Raw genomic sequence first — 17281 nt, 5'->3', positions numbered from 1 at the left:
CACTGACAGGCAATCTGAGTATGTGCCTTATAATAAGTTTAATATGATCCCTCATTATTATATTATTAAGAGGTACGTCGCAAACCTTTGAAGAATAAACAAGTCTGTGTTCTCATCGTTTTCTACAACAAACAAAAAAACAAGACTACACCATGCAATTGATCTGCAAAGATCAATGACAAAATATTCGATCGTCACTCTCAGAACCTGAAATTAAATGGAATGTTTGTGGACTTGAAAATCAAGCTGTTAAAAGACTGGTTGGAGTCTGCTAGTAAAAGAGCACAACGCCATGTGATCCTTCCGCTGTTGACTAAAATGTGTGCATTCAGGTAAAAAGAAGAGCCTTAACATCTTGGCATGTTCCAGGGATTCAAACCTGTACCGATTATTGTAGCTGAAGTTGTTAATATATAAAGCACTAAGTAAAATAGACACTATGCCGCATTTTCGCTTGAGTTTTTTTAGGACAGTCATCGTTAAAACAAAAGGAAAAGATTGTAGTTGTGGTAGAAAAAAAAGACTTACCTGAGCCTCTCTTCGACACCACTTTCAGGCAATGGACCACGATGGCATGAAGCAGAATCAAAAGAGGAATGGGAGCTTTCATTTTTTACCAGTCCTACAAGGAAACAAAAACTTGGTTTAATATTCTGTACTCAGACAGCCTGTGAATACACTAAATCCATCCAAAACATAAAAGAGAGATTATGTAAAATGTCATATAAATATAAAAGAAATTGAAAGTTCTTTACACTTTCACAAGAGCCAAAGGTCAGCTGTAAAAGATCTAACACACCTATGTGCAAATTTTGTTCGCCAAAGTGTTTGTCAGCCTCTGCTTTATTTATACCATTGGCACTTCAGGGATTTACTGTATAATCAGGGGGAGGCTGTTGATGCTACAAACGGTAAGAGGCATCTCTATCAAGTCCTTGATAGAGATGCCTCTTCTCCCAAAAAACATGACATAATCAGGTCCCCACTCAGATCTGGAAATCTCTATGTAAACATCCAGCTTTTTCACAGAGTAAAGCAGAATGAGAGTGTAGACAGAACTCAAAATGGAATAATATACAGAGAACTACCAAAATTGTAGATGGTAATAATGATAATGAGGATAATAATGGGAATTACATGACGCTTTACTTGATGTCAGTCAAACACAGTATGACAGAGAAGCCTGGTAATTTAAAAACAGTATCTCCAGTACAGTACCTTGGAATTAATATGTGAAAGCTTCCACAAACCTGGTGACATTTGACATTAGTTCTAGCTATCAGCATTTATTAAGGAAAATAATAAGGCTGCACGGTGACAATCATGTGCTTTATTAGATAATAATGCAGACATTCTAGTAAATCAGAAAAGGGGATACACTATGACAAAAAAGCTCATTGGAATCAAATTTTATCCACTATATAGGCTTAGTCTAAAGTCAGTGTATAGTCATATGTAGCCAGCAAAAATTATTCTTCAGTGATACACTTTCTCATTAGACCCCTCCATGTGACTGTATAATCTTTTCTATTTGTTTGGCTACTAATTCACCACCCTGCTACAGGCAAAAGTGCCATCTCTGCTATGGATCGACAAGATGCCCGTAGGCTACAAGGGCGCTTCCAGTGGCATTTCAGTCGCAACAAAGATGCTTCACATAGATTTCACAAAGCCTTTGAGGGGAAACCCTCAAAAGCCACACTAACCGTTGAGAGACTCACAGTGGCATGCGGAACTTGCCAGTAGCCAAACATGGCGACCTTGCCGTGTTCTCCTCGTCGAAGGCCTATTCTCAGTAGCTTTCTGCAACCAATGCCATCTCAGAATAGGTAAACGTCACCACACAAACATCTTATCTTTTTAATTAGTTTTCCATGTTGGGCGCTAGTCTGCTACATTAGCACAAAAGCTGTGGCGTCTTTCTTTGGTTTCATAACAGAGGAAACAATTGAACCACCAGCTCAGCTCGGTATTCCTCCATTTTACAGCGATATCCTGGACTACACTGAAGCAAGCACTTATTAACACTGAAAAGGTAACAATGTGCTGCTGCGATGCAGGGTAATGAATACCAACTGTACTGAAAAGAAAATACAGTAATAATATTCCATTGGGTACATTGATCATACACTATGCCTGCATGTGTGCAATGACCAAAATTGTGGATTATGGGATTAAAACATGGCATAATGCTTTGCTTCAAGCTTGTGTGCAGCCGTTTTCTCAAAGCCATTTCTAAGGACACTCATCTTGCAGGTTTTGTTTTTCTCCCACAAAGGTTAGTTATGTTATTTGCGTCTTCTCTATTATCAGTGTAGACGTATAGGGCATAGCGGTGTATATTTTAATAGTAACAATATATTTATAATACAAGTATATTAACAAATGAAACAAACTGTTACTATAAGTAAAGCAAAGCACTCTATGCAACTAATACGCTAAATTACAGCTGCTCAGTGATTGTTAAAGTACAAAGCTAGTGCAAAAATAGATAAGTGAGACATATCGCTATATACTGTCCATGGTGGCATATTAGATAATACAGGTTATCAAAAGGAAAAGAGTAATGCTACACCATCTATATACTAAACTGTAAAAATATTACCCTGAAACATATCCTAGTGTTAAATTATTATTTAAAAAGAGAGACTACTTGTAATCCTTCAGATAGTTCAATACTGGCCTACAACTCATGGTTATTTTTATTATTGATTAGCCTAGTCTGTAGATTATTTTCTAAATTGATCAAAGAAAAATTTGGTCAATAAAATGTCAGAGAAAATGCCAGTCACAATTTGGCAAAAGCCCAAGACAATGTCTTCAAATGTCTTGTTTTGCCTGACCAACAATCTGAGACCCAAATATCTTAAGTTTAGTACCACTAAAGACAAAATAAAAGAAGCAAATCCTCACAATGGATATGCTGGCACAAGGATATATTCTGTTTTTGTTTTTTTTATTGACAAATGACTTAATTAACTAAATAGCTGCTGATTAATGTAATGTCAATCGACTGATTGCTTCAGCTCTGGTTCAATATTATTTAATGCCAGTTGTGGAATATGTAGAGCGGAGGTACGTGAGATGAGTGATATTTGAGTCTTCCTTGGTGGTGGAGTGGGGGACTTAAAGCAAGGAGACTTACAGCCTGAGGGAAGAAGCTGCCTTGTAGTCAGCAGATCCCTCTGTATCTGCTGCTAGAAGAGCGACAGGATGAACTGACTGATGGGCCATTTACGCCGCATGCGCTGAGCTAGCTGCTAGGTTGCATCCTATTCCAAAAATATAGTTTGCTGTGCTTGGAGCCAGGCTCAGCGCAAAATAGGCAACAATTTCTACATTTACGTCGTACATGCTCTAATATTTGAATGCACCTCATGTCTGCTTCTGTGTTTACATCAGACGTGTAGTACATGCCACATTGTGTAGGATACACTGCGATTCCAGAGGCGATTTGGTGGCGAAGAGGCTTCTGTCTTTGAACCAGAAGAAAGCCTTAGCACTTGCCTTGGTTGTGAGGATATACGGAATAAAGCTGCAGCAAGAAGGGTGTGGGTGCACGAGACCCTCAGGTCTAGAGAGCGGTTTGGGGAATTCCGGCTGGTGAAGGAGCTCTGCTTTTACTGGGACCGGTTCCAGGAGTAATTTTGGCTCAACAGGGAGCAATTTGACAGTCTGCTGACGAGAGTTGGGCCTACGATTTCCCGGATGAGTTATGAATGGGTTTTATTTTCTAAACATTTTTTACATTTCAACTCTATGTGTCATTGCATGTTTACATACATAAGTAAGAGGTCTGCAGTTATTACAGTTGGGTATAATAAAGCTAAGCTATGAGCCTAAATTCATATATTCATTCATTCATACTCTGGAAAACACTTTGTTTAATGCAAATGTGTAATTAATTCCTCCAAATTGGTATACCTACCCATATACAGTAACTACCTACATGTGAACTTCAATTAAAAAAAATATAACGTGTGTCTATCAGCCAAAACATATTTTACATTATATGCAAATGAAAATTATGATTTGAAAAATCCACCAAAGAAAGAAAAAATTTAACATAGTTACGATTCTATTTAACTGGAGACATCTCCATGTTGATTTCACATAGCTTAAACAAACCTGAAAGATAAAAATGAAGAGGCTACAATAAGCTACACATGGCATTCCTATTATGGAGGAAATATGCACACTAGCATAGTTTGCATCCGAGGTCTCTGTACAACTTCAAACTTGTGTCGTACAGCTCTGGGAGAGCAATGAGGAACAAAATCAGCCTCTCGTCCATGTTCCGTTTGTGGATCCATGTGTGTTCTGTGTTTACCTTTACAAGTGAATGGACGTCACAGTGCACCGTCAAAAGTTACAGTGTGTCAAAATTTTAACCATGTTTAACTTTGACAGTGAGTCAGTGACCAAGAGTGGCTAAGCGGGAAATGCCGCTTGCCCTGCAGCAGGTTAGTTCTTGCAAGCGCAAGCCATTGACAATAATGGTTATATAATAAAGGTCACATGGCGCAGCGCTGCCTCTTGCGCCAACAATGTGAAAGGCCCTTTACGCTGGACTATAGGATGTACAGTATATGATTTCCTGGATTTATGATTTCCTGAACTGCTCTCTGTGCACGCACCTCATCTTGCTAGCACTGGGCGGCGATACATGGATTTTAATACCCCCTGGAAGTCTAGGGCCCCACAGATGAGCAACATTCAGACAAAGGTGCTTTCTGAGTTGTGAGAGCTGAGGGGACAGCCTGCTTATCGACTTGCTATCAAGTGCAATTCAGTTGGGAATCTTTGACATACTACACAACTAGCTTCTCAAAGTACTTCAAAAATATGGGGGTGAATGGCACAAATGGGTAATTGCCAAGGCATGACATTGTAGACGTGTCAGGTAAAAGGACAATGACTGTAGCAGGTGTTGCTCTCCAGAAAGAGGGATGTGTCTAAGATGTTGGTGAAGACAACAGCTAAATGTTGGGCTCACGTTCTTAGTACACAGCAAGCTTCACATTCACCCTCAGCGGGGTCTTTCTCATGTCCGCTGTATACACAAGTGCCAGGTCCTCTGAGGAAAGGACTTTAATGGCTGGCTCTGTTGAGGAGATCAAAGCGAGCATAAGAGGTGTTGAGCTAATCTGGCAGCCATGCACGTATTGATGCAGGCATTCTCACTTTTGTAATACATGATTGCCCGCCACATGTCTATAAGGTTTTTATTTGCATTGAGGTTCCTTTACCAACCGCTTAATTCTTTCGCTTCATGTCCATGATGGCTGTTTTCAGTCTTGCGTCTGAGACGGTATACACTTTTTTGGGCTCTGGAAAAGGTCCTCACCCCAATTGCTTTATTGTCACTATCCTCACAACATGACCAGCTGAATTATGATTAAACTGTTAATGCACATTCCCCTTTGTTGGTATGGTTCTCTTGGTTACTAACATCAGTCCTTAAGCCCAAGCTGGAGTGCTGCTACAGTTCTATCATTCAGTGTTTTAATGATGAATTGAGTCTCTTCATCAGCTGGGATCGGCTGTAAAGAAAAGAAAGGGAAAGTGTTCTGATTGTTCAAGATGGAGTCGGAGAGAGCTTGCAGCCACCAGGAATGAATGAAAAAAACCTTGCAGGGATTTAATTCTGCTTCTGTACTGCTAGATGTCTGCACTGTTTCCACAAATACACTAAATGTTGTGGTTAAGTTTGACCATGTGCTTTATCTTTGATTCCCTGCTTCTGATGGAGTTAATTTAAGAAGATGGCCACCTGTTTGAAGAATTGAGCCACTCAATGTTTTATCAAGGTCAAACATTCCATTTGTTATCAGTATTCATAAAACGGGTGTCAATGTATTATTGTCGCTATCGTCTTACTTCTTGGCACATGGTTATTAGCCATTGAGAAGTGAAAAATTCAGTGCAGCTGTCTAACTGTCAAAGATATGATCAGCAACACAATAGAGCAGAAAAAAGCAAGAAGAGTTATCACCCTTCAACAAATGAACGTATACTAGATGTCCAAAAAAAAAAAAAATCCCACAATGAAAGCTTATCCTGTCAAGCATCTCATAGTGTGCCATTCTTTAAACAAAAGCTCATCCAAAAGGTGCTGTCACCTGCCTCTCATTCTTTGATTGTTTTTTCCTCAGGAATCCCCTCCCTAACAGAGGAGGTCAGTTTACCCCTCGGCGGATTCATCCAAAATTCAATTACTTTCGAGGAGGGTTCAGCAAGAGAAATGGGGCACTCTCTCAACACTCTCGCCGCTCATAGTTGGCTCAGAGGAATGAACCTCCATCTCACATTTGCACGCAAACAATTTCAACATTTGACGACTGAGGCTTTACTGCTTTTCTAAAACTTGCCAGGTGGATATTGAGATGATGATTTACACGGATCTCTCATTTCAAGTCTCTCTTGCTCACACATTTTCTCGGGCTGTTCACACGGAAGGCCCTCGTGCTCAATTCGGAACCACTGCTCATATCGGATGTTTCTGGATGACTTTGTAGGATGTTACCCATATCAGATACAAACAAGAACTGAATGCAAGAGGCAATAACAGACATCCGTATCTGTGTCTACACTTCTCCTGCTTGTTTGGGAAACATTTCACTTCTATGCTTTGGAATTTTGATTGAATTGAAGTGTAAAGCTTTGACATTTTGCTTCTTCTTTGCTTCTTCTTCCAGTGTTGAGTTTAGTCCTGAAATAAACACTAGCTGAGCCAGGCGCTCATGGGTGTCCCAATTATTAAATTATTTCTTATTTTCTTGGCAACAGTGGTTAGTACTGTCATTAGAGTGCCAGAAAATGTTTAATGATTTGACTTAATCGGTAACGATTGGATTAAACAAGTTTTCTTTGCTATGCCCCTATTTTTGACAAATTCTTATACAAACTCTTAAACATAAGTAGCTAATAACTGAATAAATAATTAGAAGTACAATGCTTTATATCTGTTGTAGTATAAATTTACACCCGCTCTATCTCTGTCATTACCCCTCCCACCCCACCCCCATCAACCGTATCTCCCCATGTCACCCCTCTGCCCCTTTCCTCCTACCTCCAGTTGGGAAATTGATATGTACTCTGCTTGGTGAGTTATTAACATTTCTATTTGTGAGGAACACTTTTCAAGCCCTTACACCCTTGGCTGACGCATGCACACACCCACACAAGTCTGAGCTCTCCTCAATGAATTATTCCATTTTGGATTATCTAATAACCCTGCAACCACAAGCCGCCATGTTCTTGACATACACGCATAGGAGAGAGAGAAGAGGTTGCACAGGTTACACAATCAACATCTCTAGATATGTTTAACACCGTAAATGTCTCTGAATAAATGTTTCTTCTGCTTAGTGTAAAAATATGCACCTAGTCGACTTCCTGCATGACAACAGTGAGAATAAAAACAGCCCAACGCATCAAGGGCACAATCAACAGATGAATAAGAAGCAATGAAAGACACACCGTCTGTAGCAACGTTATGCAATTGTGTATTTTCGTCAGTGGCTAATTTGTCTCTGCGTGGCGAGGACAAAGCAGTTCTTAGTAGAGCTTGGTGGTCCCCTACATCATGGTCTAAATACTGTTTCAAAGCCTACAAAAACAACGACAAAGCTAGGCCACATTATGTACAGAACCTGGAAATACAAACCCCCGCGCCTCCGGGTTGTACTTGCTATGCACTTGCACTGTACAATTACCCAACATCAGTTTAAAGTCAATAGATCTACTAAGGGAATGTTAAACTCAAAAAATGACCAAAAAAACAACAGCCAACTGAGCTACCATTTGACTTTAACAGTTGAAATACTGTGAAATACATAGAAGGGGCAGAAACTGCTCTCTGTGGGTGAAATATGGCAGATACAGTATATCATGTACAATTTATACTTCTGATGTTTGGTCTTGGGAGCTGTTAGCCACCATTCAGCTTGGAAAAATGCCCTTTAAATGAATTCTATGGACACACAAATGTGAACACACAGGCCTGAGCACACACATACAAAACGTTCTTTCCAGTCACGTCCAATTCTTAGTACTATTACCTGAGCTGCCTGCTAACTAGATCCTTTATCCTGCCTGACTGTCAGGGAAATAAGGATGACATTAAATAAACTGAGCTCTCTCTGGATATTCCAGGCCAGGGCTAAGAGGGCCAAGATAGAGCTTGCTGGAATCTCTGAGAGAAAGAGGTGAAAGGTAAAGAGAGGATGAATGAATGCTAGAAAAGGTTGAAGAATAGAGAGTGAGGAGAAGGCAAACCATGAGGCAGTATCATGAGATGGTGCCAAGCAGCAGAGCCTTGATACACACAGAGAAGCAAATTATTGGGGATTATTCGGGTAGCTGAGGAATCTTGTGCAAACTATTCATATTTTGACATCACTGTGATTAACATCTGAGTTTTACTGAGTTGACTGTCTCTCTAACGGTCTATAGTAAAGTGTGTTGATGTGATTTAAAAGATGAAACCAATTTGTTGCGTTTACACAGTAAATTTCCCACTTTTAATGGATGTTGATTTTTCAAAAACACAGACAATTATTGGGGTTGTTAAAGCGTTGTTTGTTCACTCTAAGCTGCTACGAGCACTAAAGCTGCTATTGAACCTGTCTAAAAGTTTTGAATTAATGCTGATCTATATGAATATATAGCGAAACAGCACAGGGGTGATTTACACAATGATAAATTAATGCAGTCGATTCTGCTGTTTCTACAACGCAGATCGTTGGCATTCTTTGAAAGGATGCTCTCAGCCCTCAACGCTTTTCTTGTAAACTCTGTTAAAAAAAAATTGTTACAGTACTGAGATGCTGTTACATTTTTCCATGCTAGCTTTACACAATCAGAACAGCCTCTGTACACTTATGTTGAGGTAAAAAAAAAATTGGCTCATTCATCCAACTTGTACTTTATTCTTGTAGCAGGCTGTGTCTCAAGTCCCCCCCCCAGGCTGCTTGATCTGTACTGCAGGTGTCAATCAAACTCTCAAACACGGTCAGAGTTCAAGGTCTGAAACCGGATTCACTTCAACAGGAAGCATGCTACAATAGCTGCTGAATGATACTAAGATCTCAAGGCTTACATTAACTGCATATAACTAACGCAGCAGGCGGTGTATTTCAGAGAAACATTCCCAATGCTATAGAAAATAAAAAATTCATAAAGCCAAGGTTGAGACTTCCAAAAAGCAGCGATGAGATACATATGGGCTGAAGCAGTCCTCTCTTTATCTCTCACACACAACCTCTAATACACATTTTTTACACAACACACATTCAAATCTACATTTAAATCTGTGACACTGACACTGATCCGCTGCTGAACCGACATGTCTCTAGTTAACTCTACTGTATGCTAATGCTATTCATTGGAGAGCATCAAAGTCTGAGTTCTTCATAGAGCTCTGGCTTTAAGAAAGTTAAAGAACACTGCATATTTTACAGCATAACAGCAGAAAATAGTCAATAGGGTATGTCTTGTTTTTTGGCTTGTCTTTGAAGAAAGCAGGATGGTTAAGATCCTCGAGAACTGCAGAGCATCTTACGGTTTAGACAGAAACATAATAATGGACCAGTAACTTTTTTAACGCAAATGTTCTTAAATAATAGAAAATGTAGAAAGTAAAAGGTATCAAAAATGAGAAATAATGCTCTGGCAGTTTGTAGTTTGCCAAATAACACAAACAGAAACCTTGTCTTGTCCAAGCTGCAGAACCATGGGCTGATTTAAGGGTAAATGAAAGAACTGTCAGATTATTAACACAAGTTAATAAAGGCCTACCCTATAGCAACTACAGTGATTAAGGCTGCTAAACATACTTTAATCAAACCAACCAAGAATCCACTTGAGCCAAAACAGAGCAAATGTACAATCCAGCCAACAGCAACTAAACTAACAAAGCCTTTAAAGGAATAATCAAAGTATTTCTTCTAACAGAAAATGTGCTTGAAATTGTACAGTCAATTCATCTGATCTGTTTTCTGGTTGTGCACTGCTTGGAAGCACAGCTTCCATTTTTAGTGAATGCACGGTGCTAAGGACAATGATGGATATGCCGCATTTGGCTTTCAAATTATTTGATTAAAATATAAACTATATTGTGTTATGGCAGGCAGTCTGTTTTTTCCGGTGAAATTTGGAGTATCCAAACGCAGTATCCATTTCCTCATAGGTTTAAATGTTATGCTACATTGCAAAAGTAGACACGCACACAAACATGTGGATGTAAAAGCTATTTGCCTTCACTGCAACTTTCCTTCCAAAAATGTCCCTTACATGTCTGACCCAAACAGCCCTGCAAGCAAAAATAAACTTAAGTGCTAAGGTGAGCAGACATGCTGTAGTTACCACTGAGAGCTTAACAGCACAATGCAAATAAGCTTTCACACAATAACGGACGACCCACATCTCCATGCTAGGCAGCAGAGATTCAATATCGGAGGACAAGGAGTGCTGCGTCCCCAGGCCCTTCTTATAAAGTGGCCCATAAATCAAGAACCCTGTTGCGAGCCAGTCTCTGTCGGTCTGGTCCTGCAGGGGGGAACAAGAGCCACGCTCTGGCTGGGAAAGAGGAACAACAGTAACCCCCTCAGTTGTAATGAAAAGGATGTCTTAGCAGCATAAAATTATTACCATCATTAGCCAAACTGGGGATTGGATTATTACTGGAATTGCTGTTTGAATATATAGATGATGCTGTGACTGAGCGTGTTCAGCCACTGGGTCAAAATGTACACATTTATTAATGTTGGTTATACATTTCAAAGATTATATAATAAAGTAAGGAGCGCTATAAAAGGGGGACAACCAAAGAAAATGGGTCAGTTTACTAAACATCAGATAGACTTGTCTCTTCTACTATGCAGTTATCGCTGCAAATGCATTGGCTTGCTCAGTCCCCCGCCAATTGGCATTTTTTGCGATTTTTTTATCTTCACGCCAATGTATGAAATGTCACAACAAAGCCTTCATGAATGAGTAAGCATAGATCCGATGAAGAGAGAAGGAGAAATGGGAGGAAAAATTGCTCATTTTGCTTCCCCTGGCATGCAATTTCCATCCTCTATCCACATCTCTCTAAAAGCTATCTAAAACACATCAACTTCCTCTTTCTAGGCTGTATGGGCCTCTGAGGATCACCTCCAGACATAGCACGATGACAGTGGGTCTGAAAAGAAAGAATAAAAATGATAATTCCACCCTCTTGCTTATTGCAATGGGCTTCTCATTTTATCGCTGATTAAAACGGAGTGAAAAAAACATACATTTTGCCCCTAGCAAAGAAAAATAATGTATACTGAGGTAACTGATCATGTCTTAGATGGCCTTTTCATCAAGTGGTTCAGTGCCTTAGTCTTCATTCTAGCTGTGGTACAATTGATCAGCACAAAATATAAGCTCCCGGGTGTGCTACACCGTCTGAGCCGAGGTCCTTTTATTTTTTGCAGTAACAAATGGGAAAATAAAGCGCTTTCAAATTGCATTTGACTCTGGTCATCTTTATGCTTTGATCCCCCAAACACACACACACACACACACACACACACACACACACACACTTACATAGAGTAGCTTGCATATGTATTTTTTCAAGAGCAATGTAAAGAGACAGTTTGAAATGATGCCATTACCATGCTTTTATTGTGGCATTAAGCATAACTCTGTTTGGATATGAATGCCATTACATGCAGAGAGTAAATAAAGCTAGCATTACAGCGGCAAAGTTCACATCCATACAGGAAAGCATTCAAGTCAAGGTCTGAAAAATAAGTGGCCCATGAAAATGATTTGCAGAGAAGACCATTCTTTTTGATATCTCTCCACTGAATAACAGCAGGGAAGGGCACACATAAGGCTGAAAGGCCACAAAGTGAATGGGGGGCCAATTTTAAAAGCCATTTATTTTTCCATACAGCCTCGGTTCCCATCAGTGGTTGCTAAGTTTTCTGAAAGGGACACATTCGTTGAGTTTCCTATTTCTGCAGGACACTGATTAGAGAACAAAGAAAAGTTCTGTTGAACTCTTGATTTGGCTTGACTTGCATTGTGGTTACAGTTATTTGTAAATTTGACACAATGACCTTTTTTAAATGTGTAGAAAGAGAAAAAAGTTTGCTGAGGTCCACCAGATAGAGATTTCCAAATTGAGGGACCTCCAGATAATGAACATGACAGGAAAACAATATACATTTTTCTTATTTAAGAGATATTTGTTAACCCTTCAGGCCTCTAAAATAATGTCTTTATATATGAGAAGTCTGATAGGGAAAAGAAACCTGACTGACTTGATTTTCCACAAACTGATCAGGGTCACAAATAAGCACTACTTCTTTTTAGAGGGATCACGAGCCAAAAGGCCACAAGTCAGTGCTTTAAAGAAAAGTCTCCTACTGTAATCTGGCACTTTACTGTAGCTTAGCTAGAACAATGACTGAAAAGTTGTACCGGAAAATACTAAAGCCTTAAAAGGTCAACCGTTGATAGATTGAAATTTTGGTATTGACCCAGTTATGAATCTCCTTTTTATGGGGGAGGCGACATGCCCAAACATAGTGTAATCTGTGATCTACCACACTTGTCAATTCATGACATGATGGCTGCAACAAAAATAAATAGCTCTGAATCAGATCGATGCCCAATGATTGCGATGGAAAATGGAACAAGGCGTGGGGAAAGAGGGATCTCATCTTCAAGGGAATTGGATTTTCAAAAGATTTAACTGAGAGCATGTCTGTTATGCATGTAGTCGACAGCATCTAATGCCCAGATTTCACAACAGCCAATAAGTCTGCACAGCAGTACCGAGCAAGAATGGAAGGTGCTCATGCTGAAGTATGATATTTGCACACATACATATACGCCAACACACAAGCTGGATCAACTCTCTGTATTTGCATTTTCCCTCAAGCGTTATTAATGTAATGTAATAGCCATGATTGAGGTGGCCCTTCACTCCAACACTCCAACATTCTTCCTCGCAAATCCTCATCAATTGCTCCAATTGCTCCTCACACGGAGCCAATATTGCACAGCGAGACAACCCTTATTTCCCACTATATTAATGAACTCTTTCATTTGAAAGCCTTTGCCTATCCACCCCCCTGATTGCAAAGCCAAGACCAATAGGCCTTGGTGACAGCTCCTTGAAAATGAAAAGGTATCAATCAAGACAGGAAGGGGAAAAGCTTGTGATGTCTTCGGATCCTTCTGTCTGCTAGAGAGAGCATTGCAAGCTGAACAGGGTCAAGTGCTATTTGGAAATGCTTGTCAAGTTGTGTTTTAGCATTTATTAGTTTGAGTGGGGTTTGTCTCATGCAAATAGGAAAGGAGGTAAAATATTAGTTATTATGGGAATGTCTGATAATTACAAAGTAACTCATTGTACTGAGACAAAAAAAATGTCGGTGCAGCTTTGATGTACACCTGTGCAAATTCATCTATAGGGTTTACCATGTTTAGATTATTATAATGTAGCTCATTATAATGTGGCTCAGAGAAAGATTGGGTCGGCCCTCAACCACAAGACTGGAGGTCGATCACAGGCTCCTACGGTCACTTGTCTTGAGCGAGACACTGAACCCCAGGCTGCTCCCCCGTCTGTGGCTGTCCGCTGCTCCTAATGCTTAGGATGGGTTACATGCAGAAACTGAATTTCACTACACTGCACTGTAGGATTGTATGTGACAAATAATAAAGTTTCTTCTTCTTTTATCTAATCAAATGCAGTGTCAGAGTCTAAATGCTTTTTAACACTGATGAAGTATTCAAATCTGCACTTGAAATTAACCTGCCAATGAAATGACTGCGTTAGTGGTGCATTAATATGCTCTTTAAACCTACACTTAATTCATCAGGGAGCAGAAGAGGAATGCAATGCCGCTGGGTAAACTTGACCAGCATTAAAAAGTACCAATGCTTGATGACATAATCTCTGTCTAAATCAATTTCTGTGTGAGAGCACTCGACTCAGCTCAATATGTAGCTGCAGGGCTTCCGTTAAGTGGCCACTGCCACTTACCTATAAATTCATGTGCTCTTGGTTGCTCCTGTGGCAAAGCTTAACACCAAATGTTGGAGATGAATAAAGATGTTATTAAAATAGCATCATAAACCAAGAAGATATCACCTAAAGCACAAAATGTCAAGACAAAATTGGGGTGGAAAGGTATAGAGCAGAGCACAATGCAAGTACATTTTGGAGCAGTGGAAATGGGGAGCAAATATTACTGTTGACAAAATAGAACCGTATGCGATTGATGAGGTGCTGGCTGAATGTAGTGCTTACACTGCCTGTGGGCCTTGGTCTTAGATGAGGTTATGGTTTCTAATAGATTTACAAAAAGACTTGAGAAAAGATGCATCTCTGCAGCAGTCATTGCTTACAGTACCTTCTGTAACCCATCTCTGTAGCGGGTGAAGAAGGAGAAGAAAGATTTCCCCCCTTTTTTATGCCAGCATTTGCTCTAACTTTATAGCAGTATCACTTTCTGATTCCAAATATGTTTAACTGGCAGTCCCCAATCTGGTCAGAGCCAGAGTGGAGCGCAAATATCCATCTGGACAATCATAGGCCATCATCCATCCAAGCAGGGGAGGGAAGCAGGGGGCAGGCGTTGAAATACTAGCAAATGCTGAGGAGAGCCACAGAGAACTGACTCGCCAAGCAATCACTCAGCAGAAATAATGCGAAATAAACCGAGTCCCGGTTCTTCTCGCCTAACTCTCTGACACAAACGCGCGCTCTGTGTGCACGCACAAAGTGACAAGCACATGTGCCCAAATTCGCATACACCTACTGACATAAGCACGTAATCGCGCACTTCCCACAGGTGCACATACACAAACACATTGCTGACTCACCAGAGCGACATTCAAATGCGTACAAATTCATACAATTAAACACATATAACGTCAGGAAAATCAAAAGCTGTATCCACTGACACCGTACGTAACCGCTGTTCCCGGATAATTGTGTTTTACTAAATAATACAGAATACTTCAGCAGTGCACTTCGCTGTCGTACTGCAGCTGTAAGCACTTCCACTGAAGAGGCTCCATCCGCAACTAAAGCATTAAGACTAACTGGGATCCATGCGTAACTGGGGCAAACCGTTCACTCCAAATGCGCCTTTAAGTGCCGCATATTAGGAGATCATGAATCAGTTTGTTGAAGCGCATCGATAAGTAACGTAAATCTTTGTACCCAGGCCTATATAAAATGTCAGCGTCATCCAAATGAATCGTTGGTGCCCACAAACTGGTTTAAACATATTCACAGAAGGCAGCCCAAGCATCCAACCAACTTTGGAAACGTACTGATAAAAAACACAAATTAAACTTACCCACAAGCAGTTTCCAAATGATAGCGTACACTGTGCTGTCAGTTCTGATAGCCCCACACCATCACGGTGTATCACGATCTGTTCTGGTCTACAGAGTAAAGCCTTCAACGATTTAAAAGAAAAAAAGGAATCGCAGCTGTGAAATAGTCCACTTCTCCAAAAACGCTGCGGCTATCCCAAAATTACATATTGCCAGCTTGGACTGGCGCAATAAAAACAGCATAAAAACACCTGCAGCCGGTCACTTTGAAAGAGCAAGAGAAAAGAAAATGAAGACAATCATGACAGTGATTAGGGGAATGGTCGACAGAATCAATGAAGGCAAAATCAGAGGAGGAAATAAGTCTGATTATCCTATTAAATCAGTTACTAAGCCGCGGACAGCCACGCAGCCCCGGCAGGTGAGCACCGCTTAAAGCAGGACTACACGAGCGCAAATTTCCAAAGTGATGTTCAGAAAAAGACACATCGAATGCTCTCTCTCTCTCTCTCTCTCTCGCTCTCTCTCCCTCTCTCTCTTAACGCGAGATGCGTCAAGTAGGCATAAATTGACAGTACAGCGCCGGACACGAGGGCATCTGCCATCAAAATAAAAGCACACTATGTGTCATCAAATTCTAACGCGTTTGCCTTCACTGCTACATGACATGGTAACAGCTAGGACGTAGGTGTAGCCTTTTTCTAAATCTGATCATATCTCCCAGGTCCTGTTTTAACGAGCTACTAGCGTTCTCTTTGGGCTTTAGGGCTGTTCTCAATATAAATGGATTTTCCTGGAAGGCTTTTATTTTGAAAAAGACATCAGAGGCGTTGTCTCCTTATTCTGTCTGGCTTGACTCTCGTACCAATGTGAACGTCCGTAGTTGGACCCGCGTTCCTCTAGTGTCTTCATCCTCTACGTGTCGCACTGACTGAAACCTTCCCAACAAACACCCAAGAGGAAAGTCATCCTCATTATGCGCCTATTTTGAGAAATAAATTCGCAGTGTGTGGTTATTACCTTTGCCTGGTTGTAGAGAGTGCTGAATAGAGCGGCAAGCGGTCAGTGCAGTGCTGCACAACTTTAAGGATAGACGCACTGCCGCCCAATGGAAAGAACAGAAAAGGGCTGACATGAACTGTAAAATACTCTTAGACGTATGCGTTGATTGAGTCAAAACATTGTTTCAAATCAACAAAGTGGACATTTAAGAAAATATGTTTTTTTTCTTCTTTTCTGGTGATCATGAAAAAAACGTATTTGCGCAATTGTTTTGTGATCATGACAACCCACTGTCTACGTGGACTTGAGTTAGAAACATCTTTGTTATATGTCAAATATAAACGTTATCTGGGACAAAATAACTTTCCCTCTAAACGTAATTCATTACGCAGTTGTTTTTGTAAATATATGCAAATATATTATTATAGAGATTAGACATCAGTTTTTCAGATGACCACATTCTTTCTGGTTTCAAAATGATAGTTTTTGTAGAGCATTGCTGAAATTATAGTGACAAATTAAATGCCTGGGAACAAGATTTAAATTATTTTACCACGTTTGCAAATCAATTTTAAGAATACTGTAAGAATAAATGACTTACATTACGTACATTTTAAAAACAAACTCAATTGTACAGACGGGAGTGGTTATAGAAATCTTCAGTGTGATTTATGGTAATGTTGAATAACTAGTATAAGTCCAATATTGTGGAATAATAGTACTATAACAAGGAATGCCATTCAAATGACATGTAATGTAATGTAGCTATGCTTGACCTTGCACAAACTATCTTAATTTTCAACAGAAACTGGTTGAAATGTTCCCTATACTGTATGTCCCTAGTCTACTTTAGGCTTATAAAGCCAGTCGTGTTTTCATTACATTCTGATCCAAGAGAAAACTGTCCAATTGCACTGACAAACAGATCTCAACTGAG

At 40.0% G+C, this 17281-nt stretch overlaps 1 protein-coding gene and 1 long non-coding RNA gene across 4 annotated transcripts in view; one reads left to right on the top strand and one right to left on the bottom strand.

Annotated features, from left to right (window-relative positions):
• Positions 1 to 17281, bottom strand: part of LOC117939346 (interleukin-1 receptor accessory protein-like 1) — a 254316-nt gene that overhangs the window by 196462 nt on the left and 40573 nt on the right. For 2 of the 3 annotated variants that reach the window (XM_034864603.1, XM_034864605.1), the window contains exons 1-2: positions 15363 to 15827; positions 529 to 622 (exon numbers count right to left, since the gene is read on the bottom strand). In XM_034864603.1, coding sequence (XP_034720494.1) covers positions 529 to 610 — 82 coding nt within the window. In that variant the 5' untranslated portion in view covers positions 611 to 622; positions 15363 to 15827. Of the gene's footprint in view, positions 1 to 528; positions 623 to 15362; positions 15828 to 17281 lie in introns of those variants that run through there. The other variant, XM_034864604.1, reaches the window with a different exon arrangement.
• LOC117939354 lies at positions 3533 to 15416 on the top strand. The gene is made up of 3 exons (XR_004655568.1): positions 3533 to 3712; positions 10593 to 10600; positions 15405 to 15416. It is a non-coding gene; the product is annotated as an uncharacterized LOC117939354 (long non-coding RNA).

Source organism: Etheostoma cragini, chromosome 24 (genome assembly GCF_013103735.1).
Source record: "Etheostoma cragini isolate CJK2018 chromosome 24, CSU_Ecrag_1.0, whole genome shotgun sequence".
NCBI lineage: Eukaryota > Metazoa > Chordata > Actinopteri > Perciformes > Percidae > Etheostoma > Etheostoma cragini.
This window is presented reverse-complemented; position numbering and strand designations above follow the sequence as displayed.